At 38.1% G+C, this 20,744-nt stretch overlaps 1 protein-coding gene across 1 annotated transcript in view; it reads right to left on the reverse strand.

Moving 5' to 3' along the window:
• Brinp1 (bone morphogenic protein/retinoic acid inducible neural specific 1) overlaps positions 1 to 20,744 on the reverse strand; it is a 193,026-nt gene that overhangs the window by 50,931 nt on the left and 121,351 nt on the right. Inside the window, exons 4-5 of the mRNA NM_019967.2 lie at positions 16,984 to 17,153; positions 14,514 to 14,619 (exon numbers count right to left, since the gene is read on the reverse strand). Coding sequence (NP_064351.2) covers positions 14,514 to 14,619; positions 16,984 to 17,153 — 276 coding nt within the window. The remainder of the gene's footprint in view (positions 1 to 14,513; positions 14,620 to 16,983; positions 17,154 to 20,744) is intronic.

The raw sequence follows: 20,744 nt of genomic DNA on the forward strand, positions 1-20,744 counted from the left end.
TGCTTGGACCTCTCTCTCTCTCTCTCTCTCTCTCTCTCTCTCTGCTGCTGCTGCTGCTCCTTCTCCCTCCACCCCCTCTCTCTTTCACACATACACACACACACACACACACACACACACACACAAACACACACACACTTTTCTATTCTTTTTAAATTTTATTAGATATATTCTTTATTTACTTTCAAATGTTATCCCCCTTCCTAGTTTCCCCTCCGAAAATGCCCTATCCCCTCCCATCTCCCCTTGTCCCCCAACACACCCCCTCCCATTCCTGGTCCTGGCATTCCCCTATACTGGGGCATAGAACCTTCACAGGACCTAGGGCCTATGCTCCCATTGACAACCAACTAGGCCATCCTCTGCTACATACGCAGCTAGAGTCACAAGTTCTACCATGTGTTTTCTTTGATTGGTGGTTTAGTTCAAAGGAGCTCTGGGGAACTGATTAGTTCATATTGATGTTCCTTCTATGAGGCTTCAGAGCCCTTCAATTCCTTGGGTCCTTTCTCTAGCTCCTTCATTGGAGACCTTGTGTCCTGTCCAAAGGATGATTGTGAGCATCCACTTCTATATTTGCAAGGCACTGACAGAGCCCCTCAAGAAAAAGCTATATTAGGCTTCTGTCAGCAGGCTCTTGTTGGCATCTGCCATAGTATCTGTCTGGGTTTGGTGGTTGTTTATGGGATGGATCCCCAAGGGGGGCAGTCTCTGGATGGTTGGTCCTTCAGGCTCTGATCCAAACTTCGTCTCTGTAACTCCTTCCATGGGTATTTCGTTTCCCCCTTCTAAGAAGGATTCTATGCTTCTGGGCTAATTAATATCCACTTATCAGTTAGTGCATATCATGTGTGTTCTTTTGTGTTTGTGTAACCTCACTGAGGATGATATCCGCCAGATCCATCCATTTGCCTAAGAATTTCATAAATTCAGTCTTTTCAATAGCTGAGTAGTACTCCATTGTGTAAATGTACTACATTTTCTGTATCTATTTCTCTGCTGAAGGACATCTGGGTTCTTTCCAGCTTTTGGCTATTATAAATAAGGCTGCAGTGAACATAGTGGAGTATGTGTCCTTATTACATGTTGGAGTATCCTCTGGGTATATGCCCAGGAGTGGTATTGCTGGATCTTCTGGTAGAACTATGTCCAATTTTCAGAGGAACCGCCAAACTGATTTCCAGAGTGATTGTACCAGCTTGCAGTCCTATCAGCAATAGAGGAGTGTTCCTCTTTTCTCCCCATCCTAGCCAGCATCTGTTGTCACCTGAGTTTTTGATCTTAGCCATTCTGACTGATGTGAACTGGAATCTCAGGGCTGTTTTGATTTGCATTTCCCTGATGATTAAGGATGTTGAACATTTTTGGGGGGGTTCTTCTCAGCCATTCTGTATTCCTCAGTTGAGAATTCTTTGTTTAGCTCTGTACCCCATTTTTTAATAGGGTTGTTTGTTTTTCTGGAGTCCAACATCTTGAGCTCTTTATATATATTGGATGTTAGCCCGCTATTGGATTTATGATTTGTAAAGATCTCTTCCCAATCTGTTGGTAGCCTTTTGGTCTTATTGACAGAGTCCTTTGCCCTACAGAAGCTTTGCAATTTTATGAGGTCCCATTTGTTGATTATTGATCTTCCAGCCCAAGCCATTGGTGTTCTGTTCAGGAATCTTTCCCCTGTGCTCATATCTTTGAGGCTCTTCCCTACTTCTCTATAAGTTTCAGTGTCTCTGGTTTTATGTGGCATTCTTTGATCCACTTTGTAGCCTCCCCTCAGCCTGAAACAGCCTGAGCCAGACCTTGACCTTGCTGCCACTAAGGAGATTACCTAGGGTGGAGCCTTCCTCCCTTGATCACCCTATTGTTCAGCCACCTTCACTGTTCCTCTTCAAGATGCTGCTACCTGCTGAGAGGACCCTGGAGCTATTCCAGAGACTATGCCCTATCCTGCATGTCATCACCTGCAGCTGGTTCCAGACTCCAAGGATGAATTGGCCAGAATGCCCCCCCCCCACCTTTTATAAGTGCATTCACCATTAAACATTAGAACCTTGATCAGAACATTGTCTTGGCTCCATTTCTCTCTAGTCTGCCTAGTTTCTCCTCTCTTTTCAGCCCCGGTTTGCCTCCCAGGTGAAACCCAGTTCATGTGAGCCGCTGGTCAGTTTGCAACATCACTTAGACTTGAGCTTTGTGCAAGGAGTTAAGAATGGATCGATTGGCATTCTTCTACAAGTCAGCTGCTATTTGAGCCAGCACTATTTATTAAAGATGCTGTTTTCTTTGTGCTAGATAGTTTTAGCTCCATTGTCAAAGGCCAAGTGACCATAAGTGACACACACACACACACTTTTAAAATATCCTTTAAAAAATAGATCTCTTGGAGATACAAATGACAACTGAGTAGCAACCTTGCATAATTGTGCATATAAGAGAAGATGTGTTGAATCTAAAATATGTTAAAAGCACAAAAAGAATATAGTGTGGGCTGTGCTGGAGACTCTTGACTTTTTTTTAAATTTTTATTAGGTATTTACTTCATTTACATTTCCAATGCTATCCCAAAAGTCCCCGATACCCTTCCCCCACCCCCAACTCCCCTACCCACCCACTTCTACTTCTTGGCCCTGGCATTCCCCTGTACTGAGGGATATAAAGTTTGCAAGACCAATGGGCCTCTCTTTCCACTGATGGCCATCTTCTGATACATATGCAGCTAGAAACACGAGCTTCAGGGGATACTGGTTAGTTCATATGGTTGTTCCACCTATAGGGTTGCAGATCCCTTTAGCTCCTTGGGTACTTTCTCTAGCTCCTCCATTGGGGGCCCTGTAATCCTTCCAATAGCTGACTGTAAGCCTCCACTTAGGTGTTTGCTAGGCCCCGGCATAGTCTCACAAGAGACAGTTATATCAGGGTCCTTTCAGCAAAATCTTGCTAGTGTATGCAATGGTGTCAGCGTTTGGAGGCTGAGTTGTTGGAATAAATAAGTATTGACTTAATCATTTTTTAAAGATAAACAAGTTTTGCACCCCTATGCAGCCAAGGAAGAAATCATCTGGGCTGAGTTATTCAGAATTTGTTCATCCTGATACTTGATTTCTGTCCAATCACTGACATTGGCAAGCATTCTCCTGGGACTTGTTGGTTAAGTTAATCAAATTACTACATAGATCCTCTATCTAAAATGATTTTTACGATACATCTTTAACCATAGGTATATTTGAATGAGATATACCTATGTCCCTCCCATGTGACCACAGGAAACATATATAACTCCAAGACATACTTACTGCCTGCATCATCACTCTTTTTTGTTGTTGTTGTTGTTATTGTTGTATAGAATTGAGTTTATTTAGGGCATAGAGAGGGGAGTTAAGAGAGTAGTAGAGGCAGAGAAAGGCAGAGAGAAGGAGAGAGTAGAGGCCACCCATGGTCATGTGGGGGGGATGGAGTGGGGAGAGAGGGGGCCCAAGGGGTCAAGAGGGAACAGAGAGGAAAGAGAGGAAAGAGAGTAAGAGAGCACCTGCAACACTCTTACTCCAGCAAGTGTGCAGTGGCTCAGAATTCCCATCTCCCACTGACAGAGGATTCTGACTTCCTTACAGATTTCAGTAGCACATTATGCAATCACACCTCCTGGAACAACCTGACACTCAATGACCACCCATTCTGGGGGCAGTGTTCTTTTCTGCCTAAAGACTATTTTGGAAATCTCTAAGGAAATCAGTTACATCAATGCATACAAAAGTCTGGTCATTGAATAACAAATATGGACTCTACTTAAAGTACTATAACCTTAAGTGTTTATAGTAGAGAGGAAAACATAAAAAGTAATTCCTTGTAAAGGCATTATCATTCTTTATTTCTGCATTCCAGGTTGGAAAAACATGCTGTGATATTCCAGATGACAGACTGCTTTGAGTGGACCTAAGCTCAACTGCCTGCCCTGCCAACTGCAAGTTACAGAAGTTCTTTGAGGTTCCATTTTCAAATACAAATATGGATTTGTATCAAAGCTAATATGATGTATTGACTCAAAGAAATTATCTCAATACCTGATATATAATAATTGTCCAAAATGATAGCCATGATTATTACTGTATCACCTCCTTTGATTGGTAATATATATTAACTAATTAATGTAGAAACATGCTGTGAAACACATGTTTTACCATTCCCATTTTTGAAGATTAAAATATATAAGGAGGCTGAAAAATTTAATTATGATCATCAACTGTTGTCTACTAAGCATCTCCATTTTATTGTCATTTTGACTGATATCTTCACTCTGCATCTTTACAATAACCCCCCTTCTTCTGACTAGTGAGAAAATAGGGTATAGAAAGCAAAATCAGCATTTGCATTCGGGCAGTTTGGAGGTAGTCAGCAAGCCCATTTGTCACAAAGGCTCTGCTATTGAACATGCCACCTCAGAAGGCAGAATATGGGACAGTGACTAGTGCCTCTAAGGCTAGTGAGGATCAGACAAGAGTAATCGTGAACAAGAATTACTTCTTGTGAGCAGATATAGGGACCAAGAACTTACTGTACGTTCCTGAGCTCACAGCAGCACAGAGAAATTGGGTTTGGGAGAAATGAAGCTTTATGGGGAAAAAAAAGTTACTAATATTCTATTTTAGCCTCCTCCTCCTCCTCCTCCTGCTCCTCCTCCTCCTCCTCCTCCTCTATGCTAGCTTTTGGGTAAAGACATTTCCATTGAAGCCCTACTAGAGTGCTCTGAATATAGAGTCTACCACAAGAAGAATAAAGTCAATATAGAACCCCAGAGACTAGGAACCTGTGGTACTTTAATGAAAAATGCCACCCATACATTCACATGTTTAAATAAGTGGTCCCCAATTGGTGGAACTATATAGAGGAATTAATAGACTTACTAGAGGAGGATTTTCACTGGGAGTTGGGTTTGTGGTTCTAAAAAAAATCATTCCAAAAACATTTCCAGTGTTTTCTTTTTGCCTCTTAATTTTGGATCAAGACTTGAGTGCTCAGCTGTTTCAGCCACAATGGCATCATGGATTCTAACCATCAGAAAATGGAAGTCCATTTAGAATAGAAATAGAAAGTCAAAACTTTCTATCATAAGCTGTTTTAGTCATAGTGTCTTATTTTTGAAGCAGTAGAAAAGTAACTGAGACAGAAGTTGGGATCAAGGACTAGGGCTATTGTTGAGACACTCCTGGCCATGCCATTCTTTGAAGGGATGTGGAAGACTTTGAGACTTTAGAAAAGGACATCAATCGAATGATGTAGGCAAGTTTAATAGGCTATCTTACCAGGAGCTTGGAAGACAGTAAAGTTGAAAGCTATACAGAGTGAAGGCCCAACTTAAGAGATTTTAGATGCTCAGCATTAGCAGCTCAGATGGAGGCCATTCCTGTGATATGCTGGCAAACAATATGGCAGTTCTCGGCCCTTTTCCTAAAAATTGGCCTAAGGCTAACTTAAAAGGAATTAGATTAATATTTTTATTTCTTACATTTTTTTGTTTTTAATTTCCGCATTTCTAAAGTAAGAAGAATACTTAGTGAGTGGTTGGCAGGGCAGATAACTGGTCTAAAACAACATCTATACAAAAAAAGCACCACAAAACTAAAGTTGGATTTTAAGATATTTTTCTTATAACTTTCTCTCTATTACTATCAAGATGATTTGAAAATATTATAACAGCAGTATTTTCAATATTTTTTGCAATATAAATATGTGCTGAGGAAATTTAGATTAACATATAGATATTTATTCACCATATTTCTAGTGAGTACTTACTATTATCCAAGCATATAAACACGGAGGATGCAAGGTAAATAAAGCAAAGGCATGGGTCACACTAGCAGGCAATCACAGGAATTGCATAAAGAATAGAGGTTTAAATCCTGCAGGGTTATGTCTGATGCAAGTCACTATGTCAAGGGTATGTCAGATGATGAAGTTATTTTTTTTCTCAATCCAGGTCTCTTCTTGAAACAAGCCTTTGTATAAGAGAAATAGACAAAGTTCCACTTATGGAAATAAGAGAGACAAAAGAGGTAAATGGCTTTCTCTGAAGAGGTAGCAGAATTCAACTTTATAGTAGTGCAGGAGGAAAGGCAAGTTCTTTTTTAGAACACTGTCTATTAGAAAAATCATTGTGATGTGAAAGTAGGTAAAAAATCCTAGGCATGAAAAGGTTTGAGTTGTGTGAAATACGGGGTAATAAAACAAAACTAAAAAGATTATGAAAAGGTTACATAAAACTTACTATTGTGTACACTCATCAAAAAGCATGAGTAAAATCCAAACAAAAATATGAACAGATGTACCATAGAGGCATAGATAATGCTGCTTCCACATCAGAATTTAAAACGAAAATCCCAATGCCAGGTGTAAGACACATCTGTACAAATGGTTAGCTAGGACATTGTTCTTGTTTAAAGTTGTCTACCAGAACTGAATGGTAAGAACCTACCCCCTCCTCTATGCATATACAAACAAAGCATGCTATCTATGCAAAATAGTTCTGTGCTGGTATCTCACAGGTCATCAGCAAACAGTCACTGGACTGAAAAGGATTCATTATAATGTGGTAGAAAAAAGAACAACTATGGATTAATTGGCCTGTTCTTTCAATCATTCTTTTATTCCTTAATTCACCCAGAGCTTGTTTTCTGAGCACTGTTAATAAAGACTCCACAGATTGTCCTAGGATAGAAAAGAGATATTGTCTTTACAGAGCAGCAGTGTAAGCTTTCAAGGGGAGGTATATTAATAATAGATTCTTTATGGGAAAATTTTAAGAGAAGCACTGAAGAGCTTGATAGGAGGAAGCAGCAGCATTTGATGCAGCTTTGAGAAGACCACACTGGCTGCTGTAACAAGATGGATCATCAAGTGGGATCAGAAGCCAGAGAGTTGCCTGGCAATCATCATAATGGTCCCGCGTCACACACTGTGACCTTCACCTCCTCCCATGCATCTTGCTCCATTAGAAATGGGAGAAGCTAATAGATTCACTTTTTTCATACTGGATTTAAAATAGAATATGTCATTGTGTCTAAGATGCCATTCATCATAAAACATACCATTGTTTTATGTAGACTAAGCAAAGAATACCTTGCCAATTAAACTGAGGCAACATCAGTTATAAGCAACAATTCAATTGCAGAAAAAGGGAATCTGAAATCATGAAACTTAAATCCCAAAAAGAGTAATCAAAAAGTCCAAAAATACATTGCCTATCATATCTATATCGTATCTATAAATTATCCCACACAGGAACCCATTTTCTTCTTTTCCTCATTTCAGAGTGGGCAGAATTATCTATCTATGTTAGATGATTCCAGTTACACTCAAAATGCCAGTTATTCTTGAATGCTCAACTTTGATCCTGCAATCACTTCCTCATGCCTAGAACATCAGTCTTTCCCTGTCCACAGAATAATTCCCATAGCCAAATAAAGGCTTTGTTGATTCTGCATTCAAGAAAGAAAAAAAAAATCACTTGATCCCCCAGTCCCGAGGCTACTGCATTGCTAAATACTGTGTAATTTCCTGAAAGTTCATCATAATCAGAATCTTACACTGTACACGCTGAGAAACATTTCCTTTCAAGATCAGTTCCCTGTTGCGCCACCCAATATTTCCCTTTTAGTACTCCTCATGTATATATCAGCATCAGTTTTTGCATTTAAACAATGTCTGGGTTTTAAAAAACATGTACTTGCTCTGTTCATGTACGTGCATGCATGTGTGCATGTATGTGTGTGTGTTTATACAGGCATGTTTGACCATAGGGCACATATGGATGCCAGAGTATGAAATTAGAACATGTTCTCACATGCCATCAACATCTTATTTTGGGGACAGATCTTCTTACTCAACTTGGAATTTATTGTTTGTGTTCTAGGTAATTTTTTTGTCTGTGTATTTCCAGAGCTCAGGTTCTCAACATTGTGGAGTTAACCACTGAGCTATCTGTAAAAAAAAAACATTTTTACTGAATTCTGTAATACTAAAGTCTCTTATTCATGTCTTTCTGAATAGCTACTAGATAGTTCTTACTCCCTCCTCCCTCTCCCTCTCTCATATGAGTGCATGCGCTTACACATGTGTGAATGTTTGTCTTCATAACTGCATACGATGTGTACATACATGGTATGGAGGTGGCCACAGAGGTTTGTTTTGTTTGTTTTGTTTTGTTTTGTATTGTTTTATTTTTCTCCAGGTAGGATCTCTTAATTGCCTACAATGTGTCTAGTAAACTAGGTCAACTGGCCAAGAGAGCCTCAGATTTCTACTTGTGTTCACCTCTCTAGGACTGAAATTGCAAGAATGTAACATCCATCATTTTTTCACTTTTATTTAGATTCTTGGAACCAAACTCATGTCCTTGTGCTTACAGAGCAAGACATTTTCCCACTGTGTGACCACACCCAGTGTACAACTTTTCCCCTGTGTTGTTGCTGCTGCTTCTCATTCTCCAGTCTCTTCTTCTTCAACATCCTAATGTTATCATACCACATTGTCTGTTAAATTTTGTGTGGTTCAATGCTTGTATTCCTTTTTTTAAAAAATAGTCATACTTTCTCACTAGGTAACCTTGTCCAATTTCATAGTATTTCTAGGTTAATTGATGCCTCAGTTTGTGTCTCTGACATTCTAAATACTCACTGCCCATGTTCTTTTAATAAACATATCAACTTTAGATTCAAATTGCTCACAGCCCATCAAAAAAGTGAACCTCTTATAGACTCCCTACGTCCAAAATGTGGAAATCATATTACAAGTGTTTGTTCTAAATTTGGAGGTTATTTATGACTCCTTTTGTAATTTCACACACCTTTTCTAACCCTTTTTCTAACTATTGCAGCACGGTGTTTAAAATTTATGCATACATATTCTAACTACACATTTTCTTCATTGGAACTATCATTGACACTATCTTCTTGCATATTATTAAATAAACAAGCCCCAAACCACTATCCATGGACATGATTTCATCTTGAGCAGTCTTTTCTACCCAATCGCCACAGTAATCTAATTAAACTGCAAAGTAGAACAAGTCATTTTGTCTACATTTGCAATGAATTCTTGGTTTCTCCAGAATAGGTCTAAATTGAATTCTTTTCTATGATCTTTTTCTATGAACAAAAGCTGTTCCTATGTTTTCTCCCAGTGCAAAGAAAAGACATGCATAGTTTATGTGATATTGTCTGTGTCACAAATATATATATGTACCCTGAACACCCACTTCAAAATGACATGGAAAATTCATTAACCATTTTCTGTCCAATTTATGAAATTGATGTTGACATGTAGTGGATGATCAATTAAAGCTGCTAAAGGAACACATGCATTCCCGAATAGATAAAATTGGATACCATTCATAGCTTTCAGAAAAATATTCACTCTGCATCCCTTTCCACATTATTGAGCAACTGAGGCAACATGCTTTTATCTTTATATTTCACCAGATGGGGTAACTACATTAAATTACATGACTATGTTGGCAAAACATGTGATGGCCTTCTTGAAGAGAGAATCACAAAATAAGAAGTTATCATTAAAACATTATTGTTATTGCTAGTAGTTTAGTTTTTGCTGCTATGACTACTAATTGCGCTGCATTTTTCCATCATCTTTTCTACTCATTTTAAAATCTCTGGATACAACCCTCTGTTTTTTTAATCCTAGTTTGATTTTACCCAGTTTAATTGAACTGTTTTGTCTGTCATACCACATGGCAGGAAATGTCATTAAAGTGTCCACTTCACCTTTGGTCTTTCCAAGTCAACTTCTTTTTTTTTCTTCAAACCTTATTTTTAATGATATTCATTTTTCCCCACCCACAACAGCTTGTTCAAAGACCTGAGGAGACAGATAGAAGTATATAGAATGACATGATTTTGAAGAAGAGCTATGGTTAGGAGGTCTAAGTAAAAATTCCAACTTGACTCTTTATTGAACAAGCTCAGTGAAACACAGTTATTTTACCTGCAAAATAAGGATATTATTTTTACTGTCTTCATGGAAACCGTGTGAGCACTAAAACCTCTATCTAATAAAATAAATGAAAATACTAATTCGAAATAAATACCAGGTATCAAAGGTAATTTGAAAAATCGGTATTAGTACAGTCAGTCACTGGCACATGGGAAATCACTGCATTCATGATAAATGCCGTCTGTAATATCTCACGTACCCTCAGTTCTATGATCTGCTTCTGGCTGGGCTGAGCTCTCTTTTGTACCTTCGCTTTATTTACAATGTCTCTTGGCAGAAGTGTCAAGATTGAGTGCATTATTAAATAAATATTGAATAGATGCATAATGTATATATAAGAATGCATAAATCTAAATAATGTGTGCTTAACTCTGTGGATTTTCAGAACAAACACACCCAGGTACAACTAGCTAGGCCAAGAAATACAACATTACCAGTGACCCAGGGACTTTACTTGTTCTCTTTTAGTCACTGTCTCATTTGCCTTCCCTAAAGTTTCCCCTGTGTTTGGATGTTTAAAACTATGTGTTTGTACAATTTGAACCAGTATAGAAACAGAATTATATACCATACATACATGTTGTGTCTGGCTTATTCTCCCTGTAGTGTTAAACTTGTGAGACTTTCCTATACTGTTGCATGAAGCAGTGACATGTTCTTTCTCATCATTGTATAGGGGACATGTTCTATCAGTGTACTTATTTTCTTGATGATACACATACATTTTAATGGTTTCCTTTTTTCAATTTTGATTGAATTTTCTATAAGCAGTCATGGCTTTCTGTGAACTTGGATACACTTCTCTTGGCATATCTCTATGAGTTAAATTTTTTGGGTAACAGCAAAAACACATATGCGATTCTTAGTATATATCATCAAAAGTTTTCCAAAATGGCTGTAACTAATTTATGCTCCCTCTGGCAAAGTGTGCGAACACCCGTGACTTCAGTTCTCATTTCTTGGTACTGTCAAGCTTTCACATTTGTAGCGTGGAGTTCTATGCTCAGATAGTGTTAGAAGGCAGTTTTCATCTACATTTTTTTCTGATAATTTCAGCATCTTTTCAGATGTTTGTCATCTATAGATTCTTATTTGTAAACTACTTACACCTGTATTTTATCCATTTTCTTTCTTTTTTTAACCTGGCTTACTTCCTTATTCTAATATAATATAGAAGTTATTCATATATTTTATATCAGATCTCTGTCATGCATTGTGTTGCTAACATTTATACTCTATTACTAGTATATTTCATGAAAAGAGTTTTAATTTTAATGTGTTCAATTTTCAATCTTTTTTATATATATACTGAGTATTTTTAGATCACTGCATATGGCCTATTCCGAGTAATTCTGTTTTGTAGTTAAAAAGTTTCTTTGATCTCTTTTGATGTCTTTTGCTATGACTCCTTCACCTGTACTGGAGATATAAACTACCCTTTTTCTCTGAACCCTTCATTCTTCCTATTACAGTACACATTACCTTGAATCATAGATGTTTGTCTATTCATCTTCTCTGTAGCATCCCCACATCCCATTGAATCAATTATTGAAATACTTCAATGTCTTTTTTTCATTTAACATGTATCATAATGCTTCCAAAATCTCTCTCCAATTGGCCTATCATTTTGGAAGCCCAATGGCCCTACTGTCACAAATCTCATCCCATTTGCTCTCCCTACACAGAGAAAGAATGTCATTCAAAAATATAGTTCTCTTCATGCAATATTTTTTTAAACTTTCCCAGTATGCCTACTTTTCTTACATTTATATTCAGCTCATTAGCGTGGATCAGAAGTTGCAAAGACTTTTAAATAGTATTGTGTTTTTCTCACCACTGAGCCTTCTGTTTTAATCTCATAAGACTTTAATTTCCTGGAATGTTTCTTTATAAAAAGTCTTCTGTCAGCCTCTGCAACTCTGTCCCTGCCTTCCCACTTATCCTTCAGGTCTCAAGCTGTGTATATTTCTCACAGGCATAATCCTTACAAAACATCTGTAATCTGATATCGTTTAACAGTGCCCATAATCTTCTCTATTAAAATCTACTACATTTATTGCTGGTGTTTTGCTCTCTCTGTAAAATGCATGTTTTCTTGAAGTAGAAGCTATGATTCATCATAAAACATATATAGAGATATATGCATACATAGCAGATATAAATAAATATAGTACATACATAGAGGTATTGACTTGAGTAATCAGTGTTCATACATGTAGTCTACTTGTAAATTTGAACCACGGCTTGAGTAAAAATTTGTTGATTCATCATTTTTATAAAAGTCAATATTGGCCACTAGAAAAGAATTAAAACACTCCCACCCAGGCAAGACTTCCAGTGGAGGGATAGGAATACCAACTCAGCCACAAAAGTTGGACCTACAATTTGTCTTGCCAACAAGATGTGGGATAAAGGTGGCAGAGAAATTGTGGGAGTGGCTCACCAATGCCTGGCCCAGCTTGAGACTCAGGCAACGAGAGTGATACACTCTTCAGAGGGCCAGTAGCCAGAATATGGACTCAATTCTTCAGCTCAACTCTGAAAAAATTTAGAGGACAGGGTTGTCAACAAGTACTTCCTTTGTGGCAAGCATACTTCTAGCAATGGCACCCATGGACTTCTCAGGTTTTGCAGGGCAAGGTCTTATACAGAAGTATTTGAGAGAGAAGAAATTTAAAATTCAAAGTGAAAATTAATACATAATTTAAAAAAAGAAAATGTGAGGACAGAAGGTGAAAAATCCTTGAAGCTTAAGCTTTCCTGGATCAATGGTAAACTAGATTCCAGGTGTTGTAAAAACTTCAAAATTTTCGTTGATAGTAACATTTGATTTGTTTTACTAAGCTAATTACAATTATAAATTATCATTCTGTGTGGCCTCAGCATGCATAAAAATTGAGAAAACATACACTGGCATCCAACTGCCTAGACTGAAATCTTGAGTATAATTTTAAAGACTTGCTCAAGTATCACATGAACTAAGATGCTGAAATTTCTAGTTCATCCAAGACACATGGGCTATGCACCCCCCCCCCATTTTTTTAACTTCAGGCATCCCATTTATTATTTTTCTCTACTAAAGGAAGTAATCTAATTTGTTTCTAAGTATCTGAGATGCTAGTGGTGTGTATGTGTGTGTATGTGCTGAAGCATGAAACCATTATATTGGACTAAGTTTCTCCAGGAGATACTCATTTAGGCTCCTGAGAGAAAGTCTTAAGCTCTGCGTACACTGTTTTCCAATTATGGTCTGTAACAAGTGCATGAATCAGAGAACTGTCAAGGCAGTAGAACAGGGAAGGCTTGTTAGGATCTCGTAAGCCCTGTGCCTGCCACTCTTACCCTAAGTTCTTCCCACTGATATTCAGAATCATCTTTAGCATCTACTTTTTGGGAAGGTCATGATTTTTGTCTTCTCAAAGTTGAAGCATACCATTCTTTTTCTGACTGTAAAAGTAATGTGTGATCATTGAAGGAATGTCAAAAAGGCAACTAGAAGCTTAAAATAGTATATAACTCCACTCTCCCAAAGTAACCTCTTTTGACATTTCAGCTAAGACCAGTCACATTGAATAAGAAGTCTTCCAATGTTTAATTAATACCAGATCAGTTTCTCTTATTCTAGAAAATCCATTACTAATAATATTTTTCTAGTGGCCTAATATTATGTTTTACAAATGTGAGATAAAGCACCTACATTTCACATATAGAAATTGAGATCATTTTATAGTGTTTAAAAATATATAAAGGAAAGGAAAGGGGTTGTGATGTAATTGTACTATAATCTCAAAAAGTTACAGAAAGCATATATTGTTTATTACAACATCAGGAGATATATATATATATATATCTCCTTTCCTCTCTGTGATATAAATTAAAAAGTGTAAATTTACTCATTTAAATTTGACAAAGCAAACTGAAACATTTACAAAAATTAAAAAATTAATCCCCATAATGGTTACGCTATTAAAGGTCATGTCCAAATGTATCTTTCTAGATACCAACCAGCACTGAGCATTTCTAGTTCTTAACTCTATAAAATACGCATTCATCTTTTTATTAAAAAAACCACAGATGATGAGCCAAAATAAGGAAGAAATTACAGAGAATATTATTTGTTTGCTTGAGATTTAGACATCACTTTCCAAAACACACTAGAAATCAAATTAATAAGATGATAAGATATGAAACTTTAATATATAGTATGTCTGGGGCATCAGGCATCTAAAAATAATGCAGTTCAGACATTTTTATCAAAGTAATCAGATAGAGCTCATATTTTCATTTTTTTTCAGAGAACTAATTAATAACCATATTTTAATGCTCTGTTCATGTTAAAATTCTTATGGATCAATTCACACCTGCCTGATTTCATTATTTCTAAGTTTTATTTTATTTTATTCTGTTTTTTCCCTCTTCCCTATTCTCCTTGTGCCTCATTCTTACTGGTCCTGTCTGGTACAATTATTAACCCCTACGAACATCTAGTCCTGACGCATTTTGCGTCAGTTTCCTACCTTGAAGGTGCAGTTTGCTCTCCGTGCTTTGCAGAAGGACAGAACTCACAGAGTCCAGATTGTCATAGCTGTTACAGCCCAGAGGCCCAGTGCGTGTTTCTGTGACCTAGAGTGGAAATTAAGTGAGAGGGGTGTAAGTTAGGAAGGCTGGTTTGCTTATAGCATACCCTAAAAAAGTAATTCTACATCTAAGATGGTTCCAGAAGTGCCTGGCACAGGGAGTCTTCAGAAATGGCCAGTTGATTACAAAACGCCTCTATAAATGGCAATGAGTATATGGGTGCTTTTACTAGGCAAAAAGAATTCAATCATCCCCATTTGTCAAAAGAAGGCTCAGCAATAACTACAATCAGGGCCACTGCAGGATTAAAAAAATTCTGGATTCTATCATGTATTTGTGACATTGTCTACCGAGATTCAAAGTGGCAACAAAAGGGAACCTACGCATGGAATGAAAATAACCATGGCATTAAAACGATTTCTTATATAAAGGCCCTTTCCCCTTCTCGCCATTCTTTCAAGCTGACATGTGTGTTCAACTGTAAAAGTCCAGCCTCCACTGAAGTTGTGGCAAAGTCAACACATAGCATCTCTTTCATGTAGGCTGGTATCTTCTTTCCTCATTCTCTAGCTCCCCTTCTCTGTAAAGTTGCCAGTGCTCTTGCATAAAGGGACAAAGTGACTACAGCTTTCAGTTTATTATTATCAATATCAACATCATCATCCACATGCATATGTACCTCTACACATGTTCCCATTATATAATTGGGAGACTGCATCTCACTTGATGTGTATAGTAAACAGGGGGCAATGTTGTTCAGTTTGTTGTCTCCTTCAAACTTTACTTGCATAGGAGGGAATGGAACTCAGATAAACATGTTCATGCAGTAATCACCTTTACTGGCTGACCAATATTCATTCCTTCCTTCCTTATTTCCTTCCTTCCTTCCTTATTTCCTTCCTTCCTTCCTTCCTTCCTTCCTTCCTTCCTTCCTTCCTTCCTTCCTTATTTCCTTCCTTCCTTCCTTCCTTATTTCCTTCCTTCCTTCCTTCCTTCTTTCCTTCCTTCCTTCCTTCCTTCCTTCCTTCCTTCCTTCCTTCCTTCCTTCCTTCCTTTCATCCTTTTACATAATTCCTTCCTTCTATGCTGAATAATAGCATACTCCGTATTGAGTAAGAATTAAGACTACTAACTTATTTTACTATAGTTACCATATCTGAGTCATAGGCTGGCTTTCTCCAAATCTAGAAGTGAGGCATGTGCAAAGAAGCCAGTGATAGTGTAAAAAAATGAAACATTGAGAGGGCTCTGTGCAATTTGTTTGAGAAATCCCTCCTAAAGGGGCAGGCTGCACATTTCAGGATGCACAGAAGAGGATTTTTCTCCTGACATGGCTTCAATATCTCAATTCTATACCCCATCTGGGGGTAGAGAACTATTTGGTAATAATGAAAACCAAGCCTTTGCAGATTCCCAACTCAGATGGCTTCATAAAGATCTGTCTCTAGTGCCAAACTCCTTAATAACATAATTTCCCCAATATAGGTGATTCTTCTTGGATAAGCTGGTCCTTTGCCGAACTGATTCATTTCTCTCCTTAGTACTTTTCCTCCTCATTTAGGTTCTCTTGTGCTTACAAGTTTCTTTACTAATGATCAATTTCTGATTCAAGCTGCCTGAGTCTAACTTGACCTTCCCCTCTGTCTCGTTTCCCTAGTGATGTCTTAGAGATTTTTAATATGAAACAAGATCTACATTTTATACAGAAGTTAGAGACTCATGTGGAAAATGTAGGCATAATCTAGTTTAAGAATATTTAGGACAGGGAAAAATATCCTCTGACGAATTAATTCTTTATTTCAAGGACTTTCCTTGCAGAGGTCATCTTGAAACTCACTGTACTGGAAATGGAATCTTAAATTTCCTGTACTGCAAGCCACTGACTTAAGAATCCAGAGCTAATATAGCCAACATGTCTCCTTGACTTTGAATTAGTTAAAATTGAATCAACTTACAAAGGTACTTTCTTTGTAGACATAGTCAAGTGTTCTATAATCACATATGACTAAACCTACTTCCTGGCCAGTAAAGATAGAGATATTTCCAGCATCTCTGATGTTTCTGTGAGCAATGTTGGTGCACATGAGCATGGCTTAGTGAGCAGCATGCCTGAGTGTTCATTTGTAAGCACATAGTTGTCCATAAAAGCATCTATTTAACATAGATTGATAGCATTGTAGTTAATTCAGCAATTAACATAGGATAATATATAAATAACTCAGTCGGTAAGGCCACTCTAATGAAGAGACTCATTTTGTAAGAGATTATTTGGTGATATCGATCTGAGTGCTGGGTAGTGGGAAAATGGCATACACCGGTATGAAGCTAAGTATGTTGGTTATCTGCGTTCAGATGGTCTCTATCATGGTTCTGCTGACTTGAAAATCTAAGTGCACCCTCACGCTGTACCTTGATTGCTCCAGTTGAAATCTGGATCTCATGGAGCCTTCTCATGGTGCCATCACGGTCGACAAAGTAGGATGATGCAAGCTGGTGCAAAGCTTCAACACTTTGGGTAGCATTCCCTGACTTCCGGTCCAGGCGACTTTTGTCCATGTACATGGTCAAAGCCTCCTCTCCTGCATGGGAAAGCACAGATGAGAAAAGTTGCTCCCATTTCAGTGTGGGGGGAGGGGTTCCAGATCTGGGACGCTGAAAACAGACTTATGCTCCAACCAACTGGTCCGAATATCCCTGTACCTATAAAATCAAGGGCACAGTGGAGAAAATTGAATCCAGAAGTTGTTATAGATCCCATTAAAGCAATCGCCATAAATAATGCTCAGCAATCAAAGGCCATTTCCAAATAAACCGTACATATATATCAAGGGCATCGTCTTACCTAATGAAGTCATCTACTTCTAAGAAGTTTATAAGGGATTTGGCATAGATATTTTTTCCTTGCTCTTCTTATGTTTCCTCAACACAATTTAATTCTTCCTTTTCCCTTTCTCTACTGTTTTCCGGTCACTTCTTCACATCCTCCCTTCTCTTCTCACAGTACTCATTTTTAGACAGATAAATGACAGGTGATCGATATATAGATTAATGATAGGCAGATATAGGAAAGGGGGTGAGTACACAACTAAATACTTAGGTGGATTATGGAGAGAGAGAGAGAGGGAGAGAGAGAGAGAGAGAGAGAGAGAGAGAGAGAGAGAGAGAGAGAGAGAGAGAGAGAGAGAGAGAGAATGTTTTAGGTGATTGATGGACTGATGAATGGGCAGTAGGATTAAGATATGGTACAGCTGGGCCCTCAGGTAGTACTATGTCTAATTTTCTGAGGAACCGCCAAACTGCTCCACCATGTAACAAGGACACATGCTCCACTATGTTCATAGAAGCCTTTGGGTCCCCAGGAGCCCAAGTCTTGAGAATGAGACCCTGAGAAACACAGCTTGACTACAAATCACTGCAATGACAAAAAGTTTTTATTCCAACACGCATAGGGTTGTTCAGCCTTGCAGGGAGAGTCAACCCCGATTGTCAAAAGTACAGCTTCTTTATACTCTTTTGAAAAGGGGGGGTTCACAGTGATATCATTATTGGCTAGCAAAGCAATAGTATATGTCTAATTTTAGTGATCAGTTGTTGATGTACCAGAAAACGTTGTCTGCAAAGTTAGGGCAGTATGCGGTTTATCTTGGAATTCAAAGTGAGGCATGGATTCAAAGGACTATTATCTGTGTTATAGCTAATTTTTGAGAACTGCTAAGCTTGCTCCAGCAGTTGTGGTCATCATGACCTCTTAGTCAGTCCTCTCAGATGGGGAAGGGGCCAGGTGGTATTGAACTATTGAACTTGCTTATATTGGCAGGGAAAGGAAATATTTCTCAAGCCACAGGGGGAAGGGAAAAGCTTTTGTAAACAGCTTTGGTACACATTAGCCAAGCTAAAAAAATATATTTCTTCACCTTATTTTATAATAGCCAGAAGCTGGAGAGAACCCAGATGTCCATCAACAGAGGAATGAATACAGAAAATATGGTACATTTACAAAATGGAGTACTAATCAGCTATTAAAAGCGATGAATTCATGAGGTTCTTAGATAAATAGATGGAACTAGAAAATATCATCTTGAGTGCGTTAACTCAATCACAAAAGAACACACATGGTATGCACTCGCTGTTAAGTAGCTATTAGCCCAGAAGTTCAGAATACCCAAGATACAATTCACAGACCACATGAAGCTTGAGAAGAAGGAAGGTCAAAGTGTGGATACTTCAGTCCTTCTTAGAAGGGGGATGAAAATTCCCATGGGAAGAGATACCGAGACAAAGTTTGGAGCAGAAACTGGAGAAGAAGGAAAGGCTATCCAGTGACTGTCCCACCTGGGGATCCATCTCATATACAGTTACCAAACCCAGACACTATTGTGGATGCCAACAAGTGTTTGCTGACAGGAGCCTGATATAACTGTCTCCTGAGAGGCTCTGCCAGTGCCTGAGAAATACAGAGGTGGGTGTTCATAGTCATCCATTGGAAAGAGCACAGGGTCCCCAATGGAGGAGCTAGAGAAAGGACCCATGGAGCTAAAGGGGTTTGCAGCCCCATAGGATGAACAATAATCTGAACCAACCAGTATACCCATAGCTCCCAGGGACTAAACCACCAACCAAAGAGTACACATGGAGGTACTCAAGGCTTTGGCCACATTTGTAGCAGAGGATGGCCTTGTGGGACATCAATGAGAGGAGAGGCTTTGTGGTTTTGTGAAGGCTTGATGACCCAGTGTAGGGGAATGCCAGGACAAGGAAGCAGGAGTGGTTGGTTTAGTGAACAGGGGGAGGGGGAATGAGATAGGGGGGTTTTCGGAGGGGAAATGAGGAAAGGGGATAAAATTTGAAATGTGAATAAAGAAAATATCTAATAAAAATAAAAAATATTACCTTTCAAAAAAGATATGGATGAATTATATCTTACAGATATAAATACAATTATATGAATTTATATACTTTCTTCCATGAATTTTCCTAGAAATCCATATGTAGATTCCTAATACTACTCCTATGACTACTGAGCTATGATGATATTGGATGTACATAATAATCTAGTTCAATGTCAGATTGTGAAAAATTCTAGATAAGGTCAGCATGTAGACATGGCTACCACATTCCTGCCTCCATTTTTTTTGCTGACGCAACATGACCACATTTCTTAATTGTCCATCTTAAATATGTCACCCACTTTAATCATTAGTAATGTGGGAAAAATAAAAAAGAACAACAAACCCAGCAACAAAACTACAATTAAAATTCCCGTTGGGATTATGAGAAAGAATGGAGTAGTTAGGATACAACAACTCTCTTTATTTCAATTTAACACTCAAAAATCAATTAGCATTTGACTCTGCCTTCAGCTCAATGCTAGAACATGTTCTAAGAATGCACAAAGCAAGCCCCAAATTCAACCCCAGCCACCACAAGGGAAAGCTGGAAGATGAGAGAAGTAAGATGAGAGATGTGGTGGGTGAGAAGTCAGAAGACAAAATAACAAACCAAAGAGACAAAACAACCAGTCAAAGAGACAAATTAAAAAAAACATGCAAACTAAACAAAGAGATAAAGGTGGGAGAGAAATTGGGGGAACACAGGACTGATGGAAAGGACAGATCAGAGTACATATAATCATGTTTCTTTCCCATACTAAAATTGCAGAGTTTTTAAAATAAATAAAAAATTATGAAAAAGTGAGTTGGTTGGTTATTGGTTTTCATATAGACCAAGACCTTAGAATGAGCCTGCCGAGCTCCACATAAAACCAGAGACACTGAAACTTATAGAGGAGAAAGTAGGGAAGAGCCTCAAAGATATGGGCACAGGTGAAAAATTCCTGAATAGAACAACAATGGCTTGTGCAGTAAGATCGAGAATTGACAAATGGGACCTCATGAAACTGCAAAGCTTCTGTAAGGCAAAAGACACCGTCAATAAGACAAAAAGGCCACCAACAGATTGGGAAAGGATCTTTACCTATCCTAAATCAGATAGGGGACTAATATCCAATATATATAAAGAACTCAAGAAGGTGGACTCCAGAAAATCAAATAACCTCATTAAAAAATGGGGCTCAGAGCTAAACAAAGAATTCTCCCCAGAGGAATACCAAATGGCTGAGAAACACCTGAAAAAATGTTCAGCATCCTTAATCATCAAGGAAATGAAAATCA

This window comes from Mus musculus, chromosome 4 (assembly GCF_000001635.26).
Source record: "Mus musculus strain C57BL/6J chromosome 4, GRCm38.p6 C57BL/6J".
Taxonomy (NCBI): Eukaryota; Metazoa; Chordata; class Mammalia; order Rodentia; family Muridae; genus Mus; species Mus musculus.